Source organism: Chanodichthys erythropterus, chromosome 3, assembly GCF_024489055.1.
Source record: "Chanodichthys erythropterus isolate Z2021 chromosome 3, ASM2448905v1, whole genome shotgun sequence".
In the NCBI taxonomy this organism is placed as follows: Eukaryota; Metazoa; Chordata; class Actinopteri; order Cypriniformes; family Xenocyprididae; genus Chanodichthys; species Chanodichthys erythropterus.
The window spans coordinates 65,738,432-65,761,468 of NC_090223.1; the positions used below are offsets into that span (position 1 = coordinate 65,738,432).

Here is a 23,037-nt window from a genome sequence, read left to right on the forward strand (position 1 = left end):
TTCTTTTTGGAAAACTGGGACGTCATGTCATCCGGACTAAAGAGGACAAGGACAACCCAAGTTGTTATCAGTGCTCAGTTCAGAAGCCTGCATCTCTGATGGTATGGGGTTGCATGAGTGCATGTGGCATGGGCAGCTTACACATCTGAAAAGGTACCATCAATGCTGAAAGGTAGGGGTGTGATGAGATCTCGTGTCACAAGATCTCGCGAGACTAATATGTGACGAGATTTCTCGTCGAGGCGAAAAGTAGTCTCGTGATGTTGCGAATGGCAACTTGCCATGACAGAGTGTTAGGATGATTAGGAAAGAATATGCCACCGCTTCGTTTACATTACGCCTCCATTGTCGTTTTGCCAACGGGAGGGTCAAAGCAGAGCCAAAGTAAGTGACAAGTCGCGTCAACCAATCGGAAGCCTCTCAAGCGAGGACCTCTACATTCTAATTGGTTGCGGCCGAACCGCGTCATAGCTCATTACCATAAAGTTAACCTGATTTCAACTCTCCTCGCCGCTCTCACGGTCCAAGACGCGCCGCGCCGCTCTCGCCGCCGGCTCTCATTGAAAATGAATGAGTAGTGTCACATTGACGCTCTCGCCGCCGGCTCTCATTGAAAATGAATGAGTAGCGTCACGTTGACGCTCTCGCCGCCGGTGGTGGTGTGAACACACAGTTACAGAGTTACGCGCGATCACTGAAAGTAAACACGAGCACGCATTCAAACGCGATCTCAATACCCCGCATTTTGAAAGCGGCTCCCTGATGAATACAGATATCTCTCAATATGAAAGCTATTTTAGGCTGGTCAGTGTAGTTGTAACCATCTCTTAGCTCTGTATCAAAGAAACATTTGGTCTTATTTGCACTTTGAATATTGAGAGAGTACGATTATGGTTGCACTTAACGTAAAGTGTTACCATAAAAAAAATAACAGTTTTCTCTTAATTTTATTAATCACAAACAATAAGGTTTCATTTGTTAACATTAGTTAATGCACTTTGAACTATCATGAACTAACAATGAATGACTATTTTTATTAACTAACAAAGATTAATAAATACTGTAGCACATATATTGCTCATTGTTAGTTGATGTTGGTTAATACATTAATGTTAATAAATGAGACCTTGTTGTAAAGTGTTACCATTTTTATTTATACTGTTTTTATTTCTATGATCTGTTTGTGGAAAGGAGTTCAGCTAGGAGGTCAAAGGTTGTAGAAGCTCATAAATCATGTACAGTAAGGTCTGAAGAGACTGAAATCATACAGAAGAGAAGTCAGTCAGTCGAGTTAGTGGCAAAACCTTTTACAGTACTTGAATAGCCCATTGTTGTCTTTTAATGCATATGATAATTCATACTCAGAAAGTAGAACTGAAATGACATTCATTACAAGATGATTAGTTAAAAAAACTTTAAAGACACCTGCTGAATATTTTTTCTAGTCATGTATTTCTTAAAAATAGTGTGTAGAAATATTGTCTCGTCTCGTGAACTCAATCTCGAGTCTCGTCTCGTGCAACATATGCTCCCATCCATACTCATTTCCAACGCCAGACCACATACTGCATCAATTACAACATCATGGCTGCGTAGAAGGATCTTCTCAGTTTAAACATTTGATATGTCATCTATGTTGTATTCTGAATAAAATATTGAAATTTGAAACTTCCACATCACTGCATTCTGTTTTTATTCACAATTTGTACAGTGTCCCAACTTTTTTGAAATCGGGTTTGTAAATTACAGCTTTAATACTATACATTGATATTACCTTCCTTGTGTTTCAGCTTGTCGTCTTTCTGCTCGTCTAGTGTGTCACAATGCTGATCAGCAGATGCCATTGTCCTTCACTGACTCACTGCTGTTGGACATGAAGAAAAAAGGTAACATTTTGCAACAAGGTTCATTTGTTAGCTTTAGTTAATGTATTAACTAACATGAACTAACAATGAGCAATACATTTGGTACTGTATTTATAAATCTTTGTTAATGTTAGTAATAAAAATCCAGCTGTTCATTATTTGTTCGTGTTAGTTCACAGTGCATTAACTAATGTTAACAAATACAACTTTTGATTTTAATAATGTATTAGTATAATAACATTTGATTTGTATAATGTTATTTTGAAACTAACATTAACTAAGATTAATGCTATAAAAGCAGCGGACAAACGTTTGCTACATTTTGATTGGATCTTGGTGGCCCAACACAAACAAATTGTCCAACGCCATCAGATAAAGATGGAAGGACAACATCCAGACCTCTCTTAGAGGGTAAGAAGACCTCTTGTACCAAGCCTGGGAAGGACAAGGCTTCTCATTGGTCCACAGGCAGTTACTGCCCTTCACCCATCTAGACATTATTTCCTAATGTTGGCCAGAGACTGCCATAAAAATTCCTTGGGACCTTAGCAGAAATGGGTGAAACAAAGAGAGATCACAAAGATCCATCCAAATCCATTCAAAACTATGTTTGAAAACCTTAGAACTGATGCAAACTACACATCCATTTGATACTTATTCACCGAAATAAGTATTCTCAGTGACAGCCATTTGTAGTGCAACATCTGATACAAATACAGCTGTTAATGTACAATTGAATGACAGTTCAATCTTTTTCCATCATGTTTAGTCTCTTTGTATAGAATATTGCCAAAGGTATTCTGGTGGTGGTTTGGAAAGTGAGAAATGCATTGAAACTTTAAAGACACTGTAAAGACTTCCAACTTTGTGCTTTATGCAAATGAGTTCCACAGGGGAGAGAAGGGTGGGCCACACTCTGTGTGTCCCCTCTGATGCCAGCAGCCAATCACAGCACTCGAATGGAGAAGCGCCAAAATGCAATCCCCTCCTCATCGGAAAGGGATAAAGGTACCCTTTCTACCGACACTCCTTGTTCTGAGTCTGCCCTTCAAACAGGGAAAGACATAACAGATATTGTTCTGAGTCTGCCCTTGAAAGGGGGAAGACGTAACAGATATACCGTTCTGAGCCTCTGGTCCATCCAGAAGAGACAACAACAGAGACGACCATGTTCTAAGCCTCCAGCTTTTGAGGAAAGAGACGTTAACCAACACTACGTTCAAAGTTTCCATCCAGCGAAACAGTGACGACATCCGCAACAAGGTTAAGCTCAGGAGAGCAAACCTTCACTTCAAGGTACCTTCGTCTGCGTGTTCCAGATTGTTAAGGACCTTCTGCACCTACACCAGGGCCTCATCTGCGTGTTCCAGATTTTAGGACCCTTTGGTGCTCCAGGAGATCAGCATCCCACAGAGCTTCGTGTTCAAGACTGTTGAAACAGATTCTGGCTCCTCTCCGCACTGCACTGTCACCCGGCACAACCAGTGGAAGACGTCACCATCATCGGACTCGACCAAGTGGAACGTAAATATCACTTAACCAAACCTCTTTCCAGAGACCTTGGCATTGTTGTATTTTATCAGCATATAATTTCCTAATTTCCATTAGATGTAATATAGCTGATGTTAGTTAATAACAAATAATCCTTTGTTTATTTGTTTGGTGCATAGTAAGGTTCTCCACCTTATTATTTTCAGAGAAACAGTATCTTTCCCTAAGATAACGTAACTCTTCCATAGCCACACTCAACTTAATCACTCGTATTCTATGTATCTTATGCACTTTATTCCTTTATCATTCATGGTATTCATTTAGTAGTTGTGTTAGTTATTCTTGTTTATCTTTTTGTTAATTTATTTTATTACACTTGTGTCTTCCTTGTGCTGATAATACAGAAAAGGCTCTACAAGTTAGCAATTTCACCAATCTTTCAGATAAATCAGCTAACCACTTTACATTAATTCTAAATGAATGAAAGCCCCTGTAGGGAGTGAAAGACCCTGACTGGTGCCCTGAACTAGGGAAAGGGGGGGAAAGTGGTTATCTGATGTACTCATAACCACACCTTAAGAGACGTGTGATCCAAAATCACAACGTCAGCGGTGACGTGAGTACCAATCCCTATTTTACTTCGCGTCCTTGGATGGACAAAGTAAAAATCACTACACTATCCCAACTAGGCCATAAGACCAAGTGCCTGTCTGTTATCTTACGACGAGAGCACCGAGGACCCTGGAGTGGAGCCCAAATCAAGGTTATACAACCTAATGAAGGTATGCTGAGATGACACCCAGCCACATCATATATCTCGTTAATGGGAACCCCCGAGATAAAAGCCTTTGAGGCAGCCATACCCCTAGTAGAGTGTGCCCGGACAGCCAAAGGTGAAAGCTGCCCGTATGACTCATTGGGAAGAGAAATGGCCTCGACCACCCACTTGCTCATTCTTCCTGATCCGGATTAATCAAAGGAGGAGGACAAAAGGCCTGCAGTACAATCGGTCCTGGGACGTTGGTGGGGACCTTGGATTTATAACCAGGTCTAAGGTGAAGGAAAGCCCTGAAAATACTAGGTGCAAATTCCAAACATGAGGGAGCAACCGAAAGTGCTTGAAGATCTCCAATTTCTTTTGAGAGATGAAATTGCCAACAGGTGGACAGTTTTAAGAGGGAGGAATCTTCCAGACAACTCCTCTAATGGTTCAAAGGGAGCCTCAGCTAACCCTTCCAACACAATAGCCCAGTCCCAGACCGGAGTTTTGTACGCACCGAAGGCCTCAGCCTCTGGGTACCACAGAGAAAGCATATAAATGGGGAGTCTCTTCCACAGAAGAGTCCCCCAACAAAGCATAAGTGGAAATAGCCACTATATAAACCTTCAGTGTAGAAGGAGATAAACCATCCAAGTTTTATACTTGGTGAAATTGCAGCACAAGACTGATAGAAGAGTGGAATAGGTCCAGCTGACGTTGTCTACAGCAAGTAGAAAACGACTTCCATTTATTTGTTTCTGTATAGCTTTCTCGTGGAAGGAGCTCTGGAGTGGAGTATAGTCTCGACAACCTCAGTTGGGAGACCGGATTCTATGAGCCTAGCCCCCTCAGAGGCCAGGCTCAGAGTTTCCACAACTCCAGGCGGGGGTAAATTATCATGCCGCCCGCTTGAGACAGAAAGTTCTGTCTGATGGGGATCTCCATGGGGGAGCCGTGTAGAAGAGACACTAGGTCTACAAATCAAACTCGGGTTGGCCGGAACGGGGCTATCAGAATGAGATAGACCCTCTCTAGGCAACCCTGTCCAGAACTCCTAGGGAACAGAGCGATCAGGGAAAAAGTGTGTACAGACGTAACCTCTGCCACGTCTGCACCATGGCATCCAACCCCAGAGGGGCGGATTAGTCAGAGAGCACCACAGTGGGCAAAGAGATGTTCTTTCGAAACAAATAGGTCAACTTCTGCACGACCAAAGTTCTCAAATGGGCTCCACCACCTCAGGGTGGAGACTCCATTTCCTGGGCCTCGGCCCCTGCCTCAACAGGATGTCTGCCCCCACATTTTGATGCCCCGGGATAAGTGCTGCTCTCAGGGAGAGGAGCTTCCCCTGGGCCCACAACAGGATCTGATGGGCTAATCTGCACAACTGATAAGGCCTCAGACCTCAGTGTTGTCTGTGCGAACCAACACAAAGTGGCCCCTTGGGTCTGGGAGGAAGTATTTGAGTACTCAAAATACCGCCATCATTTCCAGATGATTTATGTGCCAGGAAAGTAGATGGTCCTCCCAAAGACCCTGAGCTAAGCGACCACTCATGATCGCCCCCCAGCCTGTGAGGGAAGCATCTGTCATTAGCATTATACGACGACAAGGAGCCCCCAACACAGGTCCCTGGGACAGGAACCAAGGCTTCTTCCACATGACTAAGGCACGAAAGCATCGCCGCGTGACCTTAATCATGCGAAAAGGATTTTAATCATGCGAAAAGATTTCTTCTCTTGAGAAAACACCTTGGTCCTGAGCCACCACTGTAAGGGTCTCATGTGCAGCAGGCCAAAAGGTATCACGTTGGACGCAGCTGCCGTAAGACCCAACAGTCTCTGAAACTGTTTTGCAGTGTGTGACTGGCCTAATTTCACCCCATTCACGGCTGAGAGAATGGAACGCACCAGAGCAGGAGACAGACGTACCTGCATCGTGATGGAATCCCAGACTACCCCTAGACAGTTGGTAGTTTAAGCTGGAAGAAGCACACTCTTCTTGGCATTAATTCTCAACCCTAGCCTTCTGATGTGAGACAGAACAACATCTCGATGTTGGACTGCTATATGCTCAAACTGAGCTAAATTCAACCAAGTGTTGGTATAATTCAACACGCGAATGCCCTGGAGTCTCAGAGGAGCCAGAGCTGCATCCACGCATTTTGTGAAGGTGTGGGGTGAAAGAGCTAGGCAGAAAGGAAGATCCCTGTATTGATAAGCTTCGCCCCCAAAAGCAAATCTGAGGAACCTCCTGTGCTGAGGATGGATACATGAAAATACCCTCCAACCCTCTTTGGAACAAAGTACAGACTGTAAAACCCTGACAGCTTGCTGGGAGGAGAAACCCCTTCTTTAGCTCCTTTTGCAAGAGCGCCAGAACTATGTGTTCCAATACCAGAGACTGCTAGGGGTCCACCACTATAGGGAAGACCCTGTTAAATTGGGGCGGGCGAGACCCAAATTTTTTAACCCTTTTCTATTGTGAGCAGTACCCATTGAGAAATACTTGGAAGAAGAAGTTTTCATTCTACCAGAAATCTACTAAGGGAACCAGTCTCTCTGTTTTGTTTTGTTGTTTTTTTTGAGCATTTGACTCGGCGCCCTGAAGCGGCGAACCGGCAGGGAACAACCGAATCAAATGTCGACCGGCCCTCCTCAGAGGGTCAGTGGAGACCACTGCGCCCTAAAGCACACGAGGTGGCAGGATTGGCAGAAAGGCCCCCTGAGGCCACCGAGGAGGGGCGGATACCATGTAGTGTGGTAAAGAACCCTCTTCGGAAGGGGGCTACCCTCGATTGTCCCATGCCACTGGCGTCAGGACCTTTTCGAAGCCTTCTTGGTGATTTTACCCCACAAAGACTTCAGCTGTGTTGCCTGCCCGGTCCCCAAGCTTTCTGTGGGAAAACCACTCTATGACCCTCCTCTCCTTGGAGGATCGCTGGAAACCACTGCGCCCTGAAGCACACGAGGTGGCAGGGTTGGCAGACCGGCCTTTTTTCTTTTAAATTCCTCAGAATTTAATGTATTCAATATTTCATTTAATCCTCAAATTAAATGCAGCTAAAAACAAACAGTCAAAAATATATTATATTTTAGAATACAAAAAGAAATATAGCTGCGAGCAGCGATGGCGGGCCCAAGCCCGGTGACACCGCCACCCCGGTGGCTTCAGGGCAACTGTGCACGGCGGGCAATAGGCATTTAAAACGGTTAAACATCAAAGGACTATGTCAAATTCACTCCACATTTACTGCACTACAAGGTGCCGTTATAGAGCCCCTCCTCCCTGCCCATTTTCAAAGGATTACATGTGCCAAGTTTTAACATTATTCTGATGAATTTTGAAGCAAATCAGGTAAAAATAAGAGGGTGATCTCAATGTATGCTGAAAGTGACACATTTTCTTCTTCCAGTTGGTGGCGCTATGACTTTGAATCACAATAGTCAAATTACATGTGATCAGCCTTGTACAACGAAGACTAAGCCAAAGTTTCATCAAAATCAATTAATGTATGCAGAAGTTATAACACTTTGTTTCCCTTTTCTTGCCATAAATTTGTTGCCTCGCCACGGCCAAACCGTTTGAGATATCCAAAATCCGTTTGCAATTAAACAACTTCAATGTGTTCGCAACAAGTTAAAAAAAGCTTGGTGTAAATTGGATAAACCCTGTAGGAGTAGTAGTATAAAATTCATAGCCTGTTTTTTCAAAAAATTAACATTCAAACCAAAATAGCTGACTTCCTGTTGGTCGGAGCTAATGAATGTAAATTAGAAAATTGTTCGGCTTGATGAGAATAATATGTGTACCGAGTTTGGTGACTGTAGGAAAAACTAACCCCCCCACTTTTGTCAAAAGGTGGCGCTACTGAGCCCCTCCACCACGCCCATTTCTATGGCTTTGTCCATGTCTACTGGTTGACAATATTGATGTGTGTGTCGAGTTTCATGCAATTTGAAGCATGTTAAGAGCCTCAAAAACACTCAAGAATATTATTACAGTTTGACCTGTTGCCATGGCAACAATATTTCAAATATCAAAAATCCTGTCATAGGTCTACATCTGCTGTGTATTGACATTACACTGATGAAGTTTGAAGCAAATCAGGTAAAAATAAGAGGGTGATCTCAAAGCATTTTAAAAGTGATACACTTCTTGCTGCCATTTGGTGGCGCTATAACTTTGACTCACAATAGTTACATCCATGTGATCAGACTACTACAACCAACACACTCCTGAAGTTTCATAAACATCAATCAATGTATGCAGAAGTTATAACACATTTCCTGTTTCCCTTTTCTCGCCATAAATTCGTTGCCTCGCCACGGCCAAACCGTTTGAGATATCCAAAATCCGTTTGCAATTAAACAACTTCAATGTGTTCGCAACAAGTTAAAAAAAGCTTGGTGTAAATTGGATAAACCCTGTAGGAGTAGTAGTATAAAATTCATAGCCTGTTTTTTCAAAAAATTAACATTCAAACCAAAATAGCTGACTTCCTGTTGGTCGGAGCTAATGAATGTAAATTAGAAAATTGTCCGGCTTGATGAGAATAATATGTGTACCGAGTTTGGTGACTGTAGGAAAAACTAACCCCCCCACTTTTGTCAAAAGGTGGCGCTACTGAGCCCCTCCACCACGCCCATTTCTATGGCTTTGTCCATGTCTACTGGTTGACAATATTGATGTGTGTGTCGAGTTTCATGCAATTTGAAGCATGTTAAGAGCCTCAAAAACACTCAAGAATATTATTACAGTTTGACCTGTTGCCATGGCAACAATATTTCAAATATCAAAAATCCTGTCATAGGTCTACATCTGCTGTGTATTGACATTACACTGATGAAGTTTGAAGCAAATCAGGTAAAAATAAGAGGGTGATCTCAAAACATTTCAAAAAGTGATACACTTCCTGCTGCCAGTTGGTGGCGCTATAACTTTGACTCACAATAGTCACATCCATGTGATCAGACTCCTATAACGAACACACTCGTGAAGTTTCATAAAGATCAATATATGTATTAAGACGTTATAACACATTTCCTGTTTCCTTTTTCTCGCCATAAATTCGTTGCCTCGCCACGGCCAAACCGTTCGAGATATCAAAAATCCCCTGGCAATTTTTAATCATCAGTGTCTTGACTTCATGCTGACCGAGTTTGGTGGCGATCGGATTAATCGTCTAGGAGGAGTATATCAAATTCCAGAGCATGCGTTTTTCAAACAACCCTTAATAGCTGACTTCCTGTTGGCGTGGCGATTAACTTAGAGCGCGAAAGTTGTTCGGCCCGATGAGGTCTATATGTGTACCGAGTTTCATACTAATACGTGCAAGCATGTTTAATATATGGACCAAATTTTCAGACTTTTTTCAAGGGGGCGCTGTCGAGCCCCCCTGCCACGCCCGGGTACCAGCCTCTCCGGCGTCCTAATGGCCGCGGATTCCAATGTGTGTGCCAATTTTCAAGAGTTTTTGAGCATGTTAAGGCCCCCAAAAAGCCCCGGAAGACGAAAAAAAAAAAAAAAAATCCTTAGAAGAACAAGAGGGCCCTGCGCGAATTTTCGCTTGGGCCCTAATAATCCTTAGAAGAACAAGAGGGCCCTGCGTGAATTTTCGCTTGGGCCCTAATAATAATCCTTAGAAGAACAAGAGGGCCCTGCGCGCTTAATTCGCTTGGGCCCTAATAATCCTTAGAAGAACAAGAGGGCCCTGCGCGAATTTTCGCTTGGGCCCTAATAATCCTTAGAAGAACAAGAGGGCCCTGCGCGAATTTTCGCTTGGGCCCTAATAATCCTTAGAAGAACAAGAGGGCCCTGCGCGAATTTTCGCTTGGGCCCTAATAATCCTTAGAAGAACAAGAGGGCCCTGCGCGAATTTTCGCTTGGGCCCTAATTATAGCTCGCAATTAGTTTGCAAGATATTATAGGGAAAGAGAGAAAGGTAACTCCTGTCTACTCAGTTCCCTCCAAATAAACATATATATATATATATATATATTACAGGCACGATATCTATGCGCAGCCTCGGCAAACGCGAGATCCGAGCCGTATATTCTTTATTGCGGACTTAATCTGCGCGCTGCCTTGGCAAATGCGAGACTCAAGCCTTGCGTTAGACTTTTATTCCCTCGAGAATAAAGCCAACAGGAGTGGAGCTAAAAACTCCCGCTAGTGCATACTTCTCTTTACACTTCGGGACATTTTTATGAATGAACACTGTCAGCTGTGAACTGACGTGCATGCTCCACTCTCAGCAAACAAAGCATCGTGTGCATCCCTACTGGCTTTGTAGTATAGCACTGGAAGGAACGCGACTCAAACTGCTGTTCACTTATATACAGCTATGGAAAAAAATAAGACCACTACAAGTTCAGAAATCAATGTTAAGTGGTCTCTTAATTTTTTCCATAGCTGTATATATATATCTTCAATATTTGTAAGTTGACAAATTCAGAAAGATATTATAACTTCTCAGTTAAATCGAGAAAATAATCAGACAAGTATTTCACGGTCTGAATATTTCAGATAAAATAATCATGGCTTTCAACACAACTGATTTGTTTTTGATGTTAGAATAATAATAATCGTGTGATTTTGAAACACGATATGAGTGTGAGGTGGCGAGTCCTCAAATCAATATCACAATATCCACCTCCTCAGAGCTGGACATGTGAAGTACCGGTGCCTCAACCCGGGGGAAGAAACCGCAGAGCGTGCTTCCACCTGGGAGACGGCACTGAAACTGGCAGGTAAGGACAGAGAAAGGGGAGCGCCCGTCTCTAACCCCTCTGCCAAATTCATCTGCGAACTCCACGATCTGAGCCGCCGCTCTGCCTCGGCAGATGCGGGACCCGACCACGAAGAACGCGAACCGCGGCGCCCTCCTCAGAGAGCGCCCGGCGGGAGTGGAGAGGTTTTATATTACAATGTTCGCAAACAACCCCCTCGAGGGCCTGGGGCATGCTCCGCTCCCAGACAAACAACACAGAGCTCGTGTGTATCCCCACCCGTGAAGTAATGAAGATAGAAGCACACGGTCTGATGCTGTTTGCTCGCCATTATAGTGTCTTTTATATAGATATATATATATGTGGTGTAATACTGATACTCGTTCTCAAACAAAGGAGATCGTTTCTGTATGTAAATGACAGACAACACCAAATAAGACACACGATAACACAGAGCGCTGCTGAAGACACAGAAGCTGGCGTTCTTTGTTCTCAGGAGTGCTTTATAGTTTCCTGGTCCGTGACGTCACCCGCACTGACGTCCCGTCACACTATTGGTTCGATTTCACGAGTGCTTCAAGACAAAACGCGCAGAGGCGTTCCCAAAGCGACTACGCAGCGTCGATGTTCCCATGAAAGGGAACAGAAAGATTACTTATTTAAATATGTAAACTAAGAAAATAATAATAAATAACAATATTAATGTGGTATATCTGGAACAGAAAACATACAGATTTGTATACATACAGCAGGATGAATAGAATATATATATATACACAACTAATTGTTCCTCGAGTAACGTGTCGACAAACCGATCATCTCTACCTAGTTATTGTGTTAATGGTGTGGTCACAGCAGACGGATGTTGTGCTAATAGTGTTTGGAGTTTTGAAAATCTGACTACAGAAAGAATGACCTGATTAAAACTGTACAAGTGTTTAGTAGTTTAGTACTAGTGCATCTCGAACATGAAGTTATCTGAAAGCTGATGAGGCGAGCTGTGTAAAGAGATTTGAAGAAGTGTATTGAGAAACATGTCCTAAAGATAGTAAAAACTGTGCAATGACTTTAATTGTGTTCATCATCCCATCTGGGTTTGATTTAAAAATAAATGCTCATAATCTCAGTGTTAAAGCTGTCACTTCAACAGTCCAGTATGGGAGTAAACTGGTTGTCAGCGCCACCTGCTGTACTGATGTGAATTTGATCTTCATTCAGCTCTTCATCTATTATTTTACATTTGGTTTGAAACTATGAAGTGAAAATCTCAAGCACACAACAGATCAACACAGACACACAATCATCAAATCACAGATCAGACACAATATATGAAATCTGACAACAGAAACCATGAAAGATCGAGAAGGCTTGATATCAATGCAAGATAACGCAAAATCCAAATTAAAATGAAACGTTTTCAGGATAAATAACCAACAGGAAAACATCACACACGATTATGCTTAATAAATCGAGAGGAGAAGAAATAGTGATAATAAATTAAATATGATTCATAGTTCATCTGAATCAACACTGAACTGACTGAGCTGAATAACGACACTACTGTCTTTCAGAGCCGCTTTACAGCAGAATCTGAACCATCTCCACAGCTGTTTCCATGAATGATCCTTTTTTTATCACTGTGAAGCTGTTTTGACAAACTACATCAGTCCAGACAACATCCCAGCCATCAAAACACCAATGATGACAGAGACAGAAGAAGCTGCAAGAGAAAACAGCACTTGGATTGTGAAAGACACTTTCAGCTATTTGAAGATCTCCTCTGTGTCTCCAGAAGATCTTCCTCATTTGAACAGACACTTGATTCCAGCAGAGCTGATGGAGATGAGGACCTCCGGCCTGCTGGAAACAGCTCCAGGTTAACTTTACCAGGTTCAGCAGGTGATACAGTCACTGGTCAAGTCTCGAGTCTAGTTTATTTACAGAGCACTTTACCACTACACTATAGACCAAAGACTCTACAGTCAGTAAAAACACCATAAAACATCAAATATATACATCATAAACATAAAACAAAATAAGGCTCCAAAAACACCAACAATTCAAAGACATAGAAAATAAGGAAGTTTTTAAGTGAGATTTCCACATCTCAATGGAGGAAACGGATCTGTTATCAGACAGAAGGGCGTTACACAACCTCAAACCAGAGAGAGAGAGAGACACACACACACACACACACACACACACACACACACACACACACACACACACACACACACACACACACACACACACACACCTTCCAGAAAGCAGGTTTGTATCTCAGAGATGTTTCAGGGTTAGTTTACTTCAGATAAATGTCTCTAAGCTTCAGATGTGTGAAAGCACAGATTATGTGTATAAATTATTATTATTCAGCCCTACTTTTCCCATCTCACATGTCACAGATCTGAATTCAAAAGTGAAAATACTGTATGTATTTATGGACTCTGTTTTTGAAACTAGATGAGAACAACAAAAGAAAGATGAAACACTCACCTTAAACAATATTTGTAGACACTTCTTTCTTCTCTTCTGAACTGTCATGTTGAACAGCGGCTCTGAAATTTCTTTCTCTTTCTCTGAAAATAAGGAAGTGAAACTGCTTTTCAAGTGTCAGTGACAGTCAGACGTCAGCAAACACATTAACTCTTGGCTGTTTTTTATTCTGAAATCTGTGTTCTCACTAAACTGAACTGTTTGGAAGTAGTTTGTTTCAAGTTTTTCTTTTTTTTTTCTTTTTCTTTTTTTACAAAAGGTTAGAGAGAAAAATACTGTACCATGGTACAACACTATTACTCACACTTTCATTACAGTTTAGTAGTGATGATTTTATGAATTTCTTTACTGAGAAAATTGAAAGCATCAGAAATATTATTTTAAATGTACAACCTTTGACAGAGTTTATGATTCAGCCTCAATTATCGCCCCTCAAGAACAGTTGCAGTGCTTTACAACTATAGGACAGGAAGAGCTAAATAAACTTATCACTGCGTCTAAACCAACAACATGTTTATTAGATCCAATACCCACTAAACTACTGAAAGAACTGTTACCTGTAGCAGAAGAACCTCTTCTCAATATTATCAACTCGTCTTTATCTCTAGGTCACGTCCCACGACCGTTCAAGCTAGCAGTTATTAAGCCTCTCATTAAGAAACCACAATTAGATCCAAACGTATTAGCAAATTACAGACCCATTTCAAATCTTCCATTTATGTCTAAAATACTAGAAAAAGTGGTGTCGGTCCAATTATGCTCCTTCTTGCAAAAAAACGGTCTATGAAAAATTTCAGTCAGGATTCAGATCTCATCGTAGCACAGAAACTGCGCTCGTTAAAATTACAAACAACTTACTTCTAGCTTCTGACCAAGGCTGTGTCTCAATGCTAGTGTTACTTGATCTCAGTGCTGCGTTTGACACTATAGATCATAAAATACTCTTAGATCGACTACAATATTACACTGGTATTCAGGGACAGGCATTACGGTGGTTTAGATCGTATCTATCAGATCGTCACAATTTTGTTTATATAAAGGGGGAAAAATCTAAGATAACAATAGTAAACTATGGAGTGCCGCAAGGATCTGTGTTAGGCCCTCTGCTATTTTCAATTTACATGCTGCCACTCGGCAATATTATAAGAAAACATGGAATTAGTTTCCACTGCTATGCCGATGATACTCAGTTATATATTTCATCACGACCAGATGAAATCTCTAAATTATCTGACAGAATGTATTAAAGAAGTAAAACATTGGATGACTAGTAATTTTCTTCTATTAAATTCAGATAAGACTGAAGTATTACTTATTGGGCCAAAAACCTGTACACAGAATCTCTCAGACCACAATCTGCATTTAGAAGGATGTACTGTTACTCCATCCTCGACAGTTATATATTATATGTATATTAGACAGTAACTTTTCCTTTGAAAATCATATTTCATTTGTTACAAAAACAGCCTTCTTCCACCTCAGAAACATTGCTAAGATACGGAATATGTTCTCTGTTTCTGATGCAGAAAAGTTAGTTCATGCACTGCAAAAAATGCTGTTCTTACTTAGAATTTTAGTCTTGTTTCCAGTCCAAATATCTAAAAATTCTTAGATCAAGAAGCATTTTCTTGACAAGTAAAAATTATTTTCTTGTTTTTAGGAAAAATAAGTCAAAATTAAGTGAGCTTTTCCTTAAAACAAGCAAAATAATCTGTCAGTGGGGTAAGTAAAATAATCTTAATCCAAACTGAAAACAAGATTATATAGCTTATTTTTGGTTTAAGATAAGATTATTTTACTTACCCTACTGACAGATTATTTTGCTTGTTTTAAGGAAAAACTCACTTAATTTTGAAAATAATTTTTACTTGTCAAGAAAATGCTTCTTGATTTAAGAACTTTAAGATATTTTGACTAGAAACAAGACAAAAACTCTAAGTAAGAACAGCATTTTTTTGCAGTGTGCTTTCATGACGTCTCGACTAGATTACTGTAATGCATTATTAGCTGGTTGTAAAGGGACATTCAAGGAATACCTTGTAGAAAACATAAAAAAAAAAACACATCACAGAGAGACAAAAGAAACTCTTCCAGAAGAGAGAGCTAGATAGGTTAAGAAAAACGGTTGTTTAGGAAGAAGTGGACCTGCTCCGTTGGTTTTATTATTTTGCATTCTGCATTATTTTGTTAATGTTGTTTATTGTGTTCATTATATAGTTTTCACGTATAAAAAGTGTTGCAGCATTTAGAAGCACATAACGATACACAGTTATAGCCACGCTCTCTAAACATTTATATGTATGTTTCTTTTATTTTAGCCATTTTATTTACCTGTGATTTTTTCATTTGCATTTTATTTTTGATGTTTCTTCCATTCTGTTTTGGTCATTTCTTTTGAACATTAAACAGTTTTTGTATCAATATTTGTGTCAAACTGTGTGTGTGTTTTCCCCCAAATTGCATTACTGTTAATAATTCGTGCCATATACATATAGTTTCACTTTTCACTTTAAATGAACTGAAGCAAATTAGGAGTAGAACAGCAGAAGATTCCACTGGTTTGTCCTGAACGTCGGTGTCTCAAGTTGTCCACTAGAGGGCAGCAGAGGCTTTTTTAATGAGAAGCCCCCAGGTTCTGTTCTCTGTTATCGCCTAAAGTTTAACAGGGATGCACATTATTAAACACCACTGTACTTCAGTCTAAAATGAAATGCACCTGTGCTTTGCTGTGAGGGGGAAAACATCAAGTGCTCTTCAGCAGTGCCCACAGGTGTCAGTTTAAGCTGTCTGACATTTCTGGTCTTGGAGTCTCTGCTAATGAGCTGATGACCTGATTCAGGTGTGTTTGATTAAGGAGACATGGAAAACATGCAGTGTTGGTGGGCCTCCAGGATCGTGGTTGGGAACCACTGTTATAGGGGACACTGCGGGTTCACACAGATTCCCATCCCCCTCTGTGACCCCTCTGTGTTGTAAATCAATCCCGTTGACTTGCGCTGCTGTTCGTTCACTGACTCAAACTTCTGCTGATCAAGGTAATAGACAATTCGCTCATTTTCCATATTCCAAGTGATGTTTGTACATATGCGTTCACACACGTGTGGTTTTGAGACTCGGCTTCTGAGTGGATAAATAACAGTTACATGGGTAGCAGTTGGCATGTTAATCTACAAATTGGCAGCACAGATGATCTAACTTTTAAACGTGGTGTTATTACCCTGTAGTACTTTGTAAATGTGCAGTAACCGTGAAACACTGATTCATTTGTTCCTCTTGCTCAAATTATATATTATAATAATATCTGGATCTTTATCATTTGCACTTTTTGAATGGTGCTCATTTGTCACTTTTCATGCTTGATCTGACAGAAACAAACTTTGCAACAGACTGTATTTCACAGCATGACAATGGAAGAAGGTAAGACTTGATTTAGTTGAAATGATACTGCCATGCAAAGTTTGGTCCCACTCTATCAAATGTCTTTAAGTATGTCACCAAATGATTGATTGAATAAATGAATTAATGAATGAACGATTAATTTTAGGTTATGTAAGTCGTAGCTTGTGTGCTGTGTATCAGGGATAAATTAGGTATTGTTATTGTATTTTATTTTATTTTTTATTCTATGTGTTTATATTATGTTTACACAGTTGCTGAGGGAAAACCAAAAGGAATAAGTTACAACTAGGGCACAGAAACCCCTTTCCTAATTTGCATTCTCTATCACTTTTTACAGACAATAAGAAGACAGGTCAGAAGGCGATACAAGGAAGTACAACAACATGTTGTGCGGCTAATTAATGAGAGCAATGTTGAAATGAAGAGGCTTGAACATCGTCTGCTGGCTTTAACCACACCTCCACGTACAAACAGTAAAATATAGATGCACACACATTCTTTCCCATATTGTGTTAAAGTTTTTTTATTATTATTTATTTGTTATTGAACTGTACTAGCTTAACTCAATAAATGTATTTATTTAGTTAGTATATGGAAGGCAAGACACATTTCAAATTATTGTTGTGTCGTCACCTTGAATTAAATAATTAATCTATCACTGTGTTATCATTCACCTTTTAACAGCAAATACAGAAGCTGCTGAGCCAATTTATGGAGCCCCACAAGAATTCAGTCCAAGCATAGATCAGTGTGAGTTACATATATTGCGTTTGTGATTAAACTTTGGGAAAGTTCTCTGAAAGGTGACATTATACATTTAATATGTCTTTTAATACAGGCATTACAGATGCGTGGGGAGGAAAGAAGATGTGCTGCTTACAAAATCTTCTTTTCTGACATACATAAAACTTCTCCTGGTGAGGAGCTCGAGAGTGAGGTACACAACCAAACATTTTTTATTTTTTACTTTGTTGTTATGCACAATAAACACAACATGTATGCACTTTCATGTAAACCTCGCCTTTTACATTGACAGTTATGTAATGCGTCTGGAAAGGCCATTCAACAAAGCGGAAGGTTGGTCTATTCAGTGTCATTAATATACGGCTGCAAAAGCTTTGAATTCTAAAAAAATCTTTTGTATTTTCAGATTGACCTGTCAGTGTACCACTATGGTACTATGGTATCATAAACAACCACTGTCATTGGACAGTTATGGTATAGGATGCAACTTGCTTTGTTTTTTAAATAAACTAAACCAAAATGTTACACTAGTGTGCATAACTATGTTTTAAAATCCCGAAAGGTGATCATGCCAGCACAGAAGAAGACTTTATTTTTAGACCCTCTGGGAGAAAGCATAGTTAAAGCAGAGAAGTGCCAGGAGGTGATAAGTTATTACAGTTTTTCTCAGTCGCTTTGGTGCATTTCTCACATCACTATTCACATTTGCACAACAGTTAATGCAGTTCTCAAAACAATTAGTACAAACTGCAAACCTAGTTGATAACCTGCAAAAGCGTGTCACTTATTGATAGGTCATTCCTCAAAAGCAAGTATTCGTGTCAATGAAAGTGTCAGTGTCATCAAGATGAAAGTCCTGACACCATTGTTTATGAACAAGATATTCAAATGGCTTTGTCACGTTTTCATTATGACAGTTTACTCTGTCAGTGTTTTCCAATGCAAAAAAGTCAGATCTTGGTGACACTACCTGAAAATGCTCAAGACAGCACTATATACTATTTGCACAGCCATTTGAAAAATACAGTAAAGTTACACATTACTGTATTTAGTGAGGTAACTGAGTACAAGACACTGAATATGTATGTTTCACATTTTACTGCATATGCTCTTTGCAATTCTAATTTGTTCACAGCATTGTGCAAAAGAAGAAATACACCCTTATTTGCAACAAACATAAACTCCCTTTGGGTAGAGCTGTGCACAACTGTGAACAATACTGCAGTACATATGGCAAATCTTTACTGTAACACTACTGTACACTACAATACACTAAATGTGTGATGCAGTAAAGCTGTACGTCTAAATGTAAAAGGTACAGTGACAAGTTCTTGTCCCACTGCAAGCTTCATGCATGACACAATGACAGTAGTGCAGTGCAGATTGTTTAGTGCTGAATTACTGTTCATTTATACACACCTGTTCTCCCGACGAAATGTTTGAATAATTGAATTTACAGTGGTTCTCCCAACATTTGGCTGCACCCTTCGACCAGCCTCAGCCATTGTGAGGCCGTGATTGACAACATGATCCACAATTGTAGCCCTGATTTCATCAGGGATCTGCCTATTGGCCTCTTCTTCCTCTTCCCCTGTTTTGTCCCCTTCCCCTTCTTCCCCGCACCCTTACCCCTCTTCCACGAGGCTGACCTTCCACTTCTGTGTCACAGTATTGTAGAAATGGTACACACTATGTCCTGCTTGGTTCGTAAATGCTTGTAAAGTGGGAGTTTATGGGATTCAGCTCTGACAGTGATTGTAGAGAAGTGGTTTATCATTGGTTGCAACTAATGCTTCACACACCCCTTCTTATCAGTGAAAGTTGAGATTCACTTGAGAGAAATTGTTCAATTTAGGAGATATTTTCAGGAAAAAAAGATTTTAAAAAAAAGTGTAAAATGTGCTTGACAGATTTTGACAACTAGTTCAACATTTTTGTATGTAATGACTCAAGCAATGAAATGAGGACTATTAGTTTTATATGGAATGACTATTCAGCATTCACAAGTATAGTTAATTTTGACTGACATGACATAAGCAAATGATAATGTTGTAAACAGCAGAGAGTTGTATGAAAGCAGTTGATGCATGTCCAAAAGCATTAGCAATTTGTTCGAAGGAATGAGAAACTGCTACTATGATGTGCACAAATGACTAAATGTTGTGGAGGTTGAACTAATTGTTGTGCAAATGTAAATAGTGATGTGAGAAATGCACCAAAGCGACTGAGAAAAACTGTAACAATAATATCAAAGATTATTATTCTTTTTCGCCCAGTAACACATTTAAAACTGCAATGCGTAGCACTGTCATTTGTTACACTGTTGTTTGTTGATTTAAGGGCATTAATGAATCAGACAGGATACGATGCCTCTACCTGGTTGTCCAAGACTGTTCCTCATCCCATGCAGACTGACTCCTCATCCTGTGGAGTTTTTGCACTGAAGGTATTAATGATGTTATGACGATGGTCATTCACTTCTAATATCACAGTCCTAAATGTAATTTTATTTATTTATTTTTTTTGGTAGTTTGCTGAATGCATTCTTAGTCTGCAGCCAGTCGAGTTTTGCAGTAGTGAGGGCTCAGTGAAGAAGTTCAGGAGACACATCGCTGTCACACTACTACAAAACAGTGGTACGGTTCATGGAAGTTGTTTATTCAAGATCAGATAAAGCACTGTTCCTTTTAGGATACACTGTTTAAATCAGTTCTTTTAATTATTTTCTTATTGGGGAAAACACTTACCACGTAACAGATAACAAACAGTAGCCCAGGTAAATTTAAAATATAATACATCAATCGTAACTTACGAAGGGGAGCAGCTCAAAATAAATGAGGTGTCCATTTCCAATGGCCTCCATTGAGGAGTGTAAGATTAGACATTTTATCTGGATAATTTCTATCCATGTTTATGCCAGTTAATTATTGGAGTTTTGTCGTCAGTCCAGCAGCAAAAGTTAGTATGCAATGTGTAATCGATGGATACATTGATCTTGAATGGGATGTGCTCTGTTACACACAGGTATTCTCAAAACATGAACACAAAGTGACTCGTCATCCTCCTCAAAAATGTTTATTACCAAGTCAATTTACAGTAATTGACTAAGGTTTTAGTGTCTACTGAAGACACCATCCTCAATGTTACATAGAGATGTGAGGTTTTCTTTTTAGTCTTTTGATATCTAGTCTCAATTTCAGGCACACCATCATCAGTACATACAGTAGAGTTTTTGGCAATGATATTCTTGAGCTGTGAATGTCTCAAGAAGTTAAGGAAGACATTAATTGTGATTATTGCAGTTCTTACCAGCCATTACACAGGAAGAGCATTCCATCTCTGTAAATTGTCCTTGGCCTCCAAGTCTTGTTTTTCAATTCTGTATTGTTTTTTCCAGATGATTTAACCCTTTTGTGTTTTGCCTGTGGAGAGGCAAGTGGAGACCCTGACTGGGTGAGCATGTACAAATATTTACATGGATCCTTATAGTTAACAGTAAATTTTCAGATTAGCTGTCTTTGCTGCCTGCGCCAGTACCACAAATCCTGTGTTCAGCCATCCACCCTGGAGACTTATGTTTGTGCGGCTTGCCTGGATTGAGGACCTACTCTAATGTTCCAAAAAATATTGTTCTTTACCTATAAAACAAAATAAAAATTTTGTAATATGCTATCTAAAATCACTTTGGTGGAAGAGACTCATTATTAGTAGTAATATAATTATTTATTCATTTTCTAATGCTCGCTTTTTTCATCTGAGGAAAGAAAAAGCAGTTTAGCGTAAACAAAGTCCAAGCACTTTTGCTGGATAGCCCACATAGAAACAAATTCATTTTCCCATGAAGGGCATTTCTAGGGGCCAAGCATACGATGTCATGTGTTAATATCGCACATTTCATACCGCAGCACTTTTCCAAAGCCATTTAGCTGGATCCACCTGAACAATTGACTGATGGATTGACTACAGAAAGTCTGGTTACTGTGTCAGCCAAGGACATACTATGTGGTTTAAAGCCATTTGTTTTGGCACTATTTTCATACTCCACAACTGTAACGACGGTATTCCACATCAAGCCTCCAACAAGGGCGCAGGCAGCAGAGGCAGGATTTATGGACCACAGCTACTACCACTACTGGAGGAGGCTTCAGTACAAGCTGCGGGTACAGTTTATTCTCGGTAAGTGGTACCCCAGTGAATAATGTTTTTTCCCACTTGCATTCATTAGGTCATAATTTACTTTCAAATGTTCACACCTGTAGTTAGTTGTAAATAAGAACTCTATTTTTAAAATAATTACATCCACAGAGATGCATTTGCCGGACAGTGGCGTGGACAGCCCTGGGTTCAGTAGTGTAAGTAAACACAAGCATTTACACTGCGACTATTATATAATGTGCAGTTTGACAGTGTGTTGAGTTGTGTTGTTCTGCAGGACAGGGAGCACACCTCCTCCGCTGACGAGTGGATCCAGCAGGGCCCCAATCCTCCTCCTCTGTTCCCCCCTCCTCCACCTCTTCCCATTTTATCTCCTTCGGAGGATCTAGAAGATGTAATGGGAGTATTAGATCTAGCATTTAAATTCATTTGTAGCTGTCACTGTTTTGGTAATGTTCATTTCCCTCCCTCTCTGCAGTATTTTGCCAATGATGAAGAAGATTTTTAATAAATATACATATTTTAAACTCAAAGATCGTTATGGTGTCCTCCTCTTATTATTGTTGATCATATAACATTATTACTGGTCTACACACATATTTCTCTGAAAAGAAAACCAGAGACAATTTAAACTGATTTATTTTTATTATTATTTTTTTTTTTTTAAATGTCAACAATGTACCAGGAGAAAGTTCTTGGGGGTCCCTATACATTAATAAATATTAATGTTATTATTGGTGATATTCTTGCTGGAAAGAATAATTAGAGTTGTGCACAAAGACATACAGATATTCACAGAAGGTGCTGGAACCCTACAGCTCACACTGAGAAGGGAGAGGTTATTATGTGAGTACAGGAGAGCATAAGTCTAAGTGGACAACCATGACATGCAGAGTCCCACAAGGCTCAATTCTTGCACTGCTCTTGTTTAGCCTGTATATACTCCTACTAAGTCAAATAATGAGAAAGAAACAAATTGCCTATCACAGCTGATGACACCCAGATTTACCTAGCCATATCGCCAAATGACCAAGAATGGGAATGGGATTTTCTGTTTGATGTTTTAATTCTGTTTGGAGTTGGAGAAAAATACTGCAAATGGGTTAAATTGTTATACCAGAATCCTTCGACAGAGGTCTTAACTAATAATTTTATATCAAAATCATTTAATATTTCTAGGGGATGTAGACAGGGATCGCCTCTTTCCCCTCTCCTTTTTCTGATGGCTATTGAACCCTTGGCAATTGCCATCAGAAAAGAAAGTGATATAAAAGGTATAGAAATGTTTGGCAGTGAACATAAAATAGCGCTATTTGCAGATGACGTTATATTATTTTTAAAGAAATTAGACTCAACCATTCTGGCTTTAATTCAAATTATAGAGACATTTGGGAAA

General features: G+C 40.0%; 1 protein-coding gene across 5 annotated transcripts in view; it reads right to left on the reverse strand.

Annotated features, from left to right (window-relative positions):
* Nucleotides 1–13,463, reverse strand: part of LOC137006144 (NACHT, LRR and PYD domains-containing protein 3-like) — a 52,759-nt gene extending 39,296 nt beyond the window's left edge. For 4 of the 5 annotated variants that reach the window (XR_010892487.1, XR_010892486.1, XR_010892482.1 and 1 more), the window contains exons 1-2: nucleotides 13,344–13,463; nucleotides 1,775–1,864 (exon numbers count right to left, since the gene is read on the reverse strand). Coding sequence is in view for 2 of the 5 variants with exons in the window: in XM_067366664.1 (XP_067222765.1) it covers nucleotides 1,775–1,844 (70 nt within the window). In the remaining 3 variants the exon portion in view is untranslated. The remainder of the gene's footprint in view (nucleotides 1–1,774; nucleotides 1,865–13,343) is intronic. The other variant, XM_067366677.1, reaches the window with a different exon arrangement.
* Nucleotides 13,464–23,037: the final 9,574 nt, after the last annotated feature.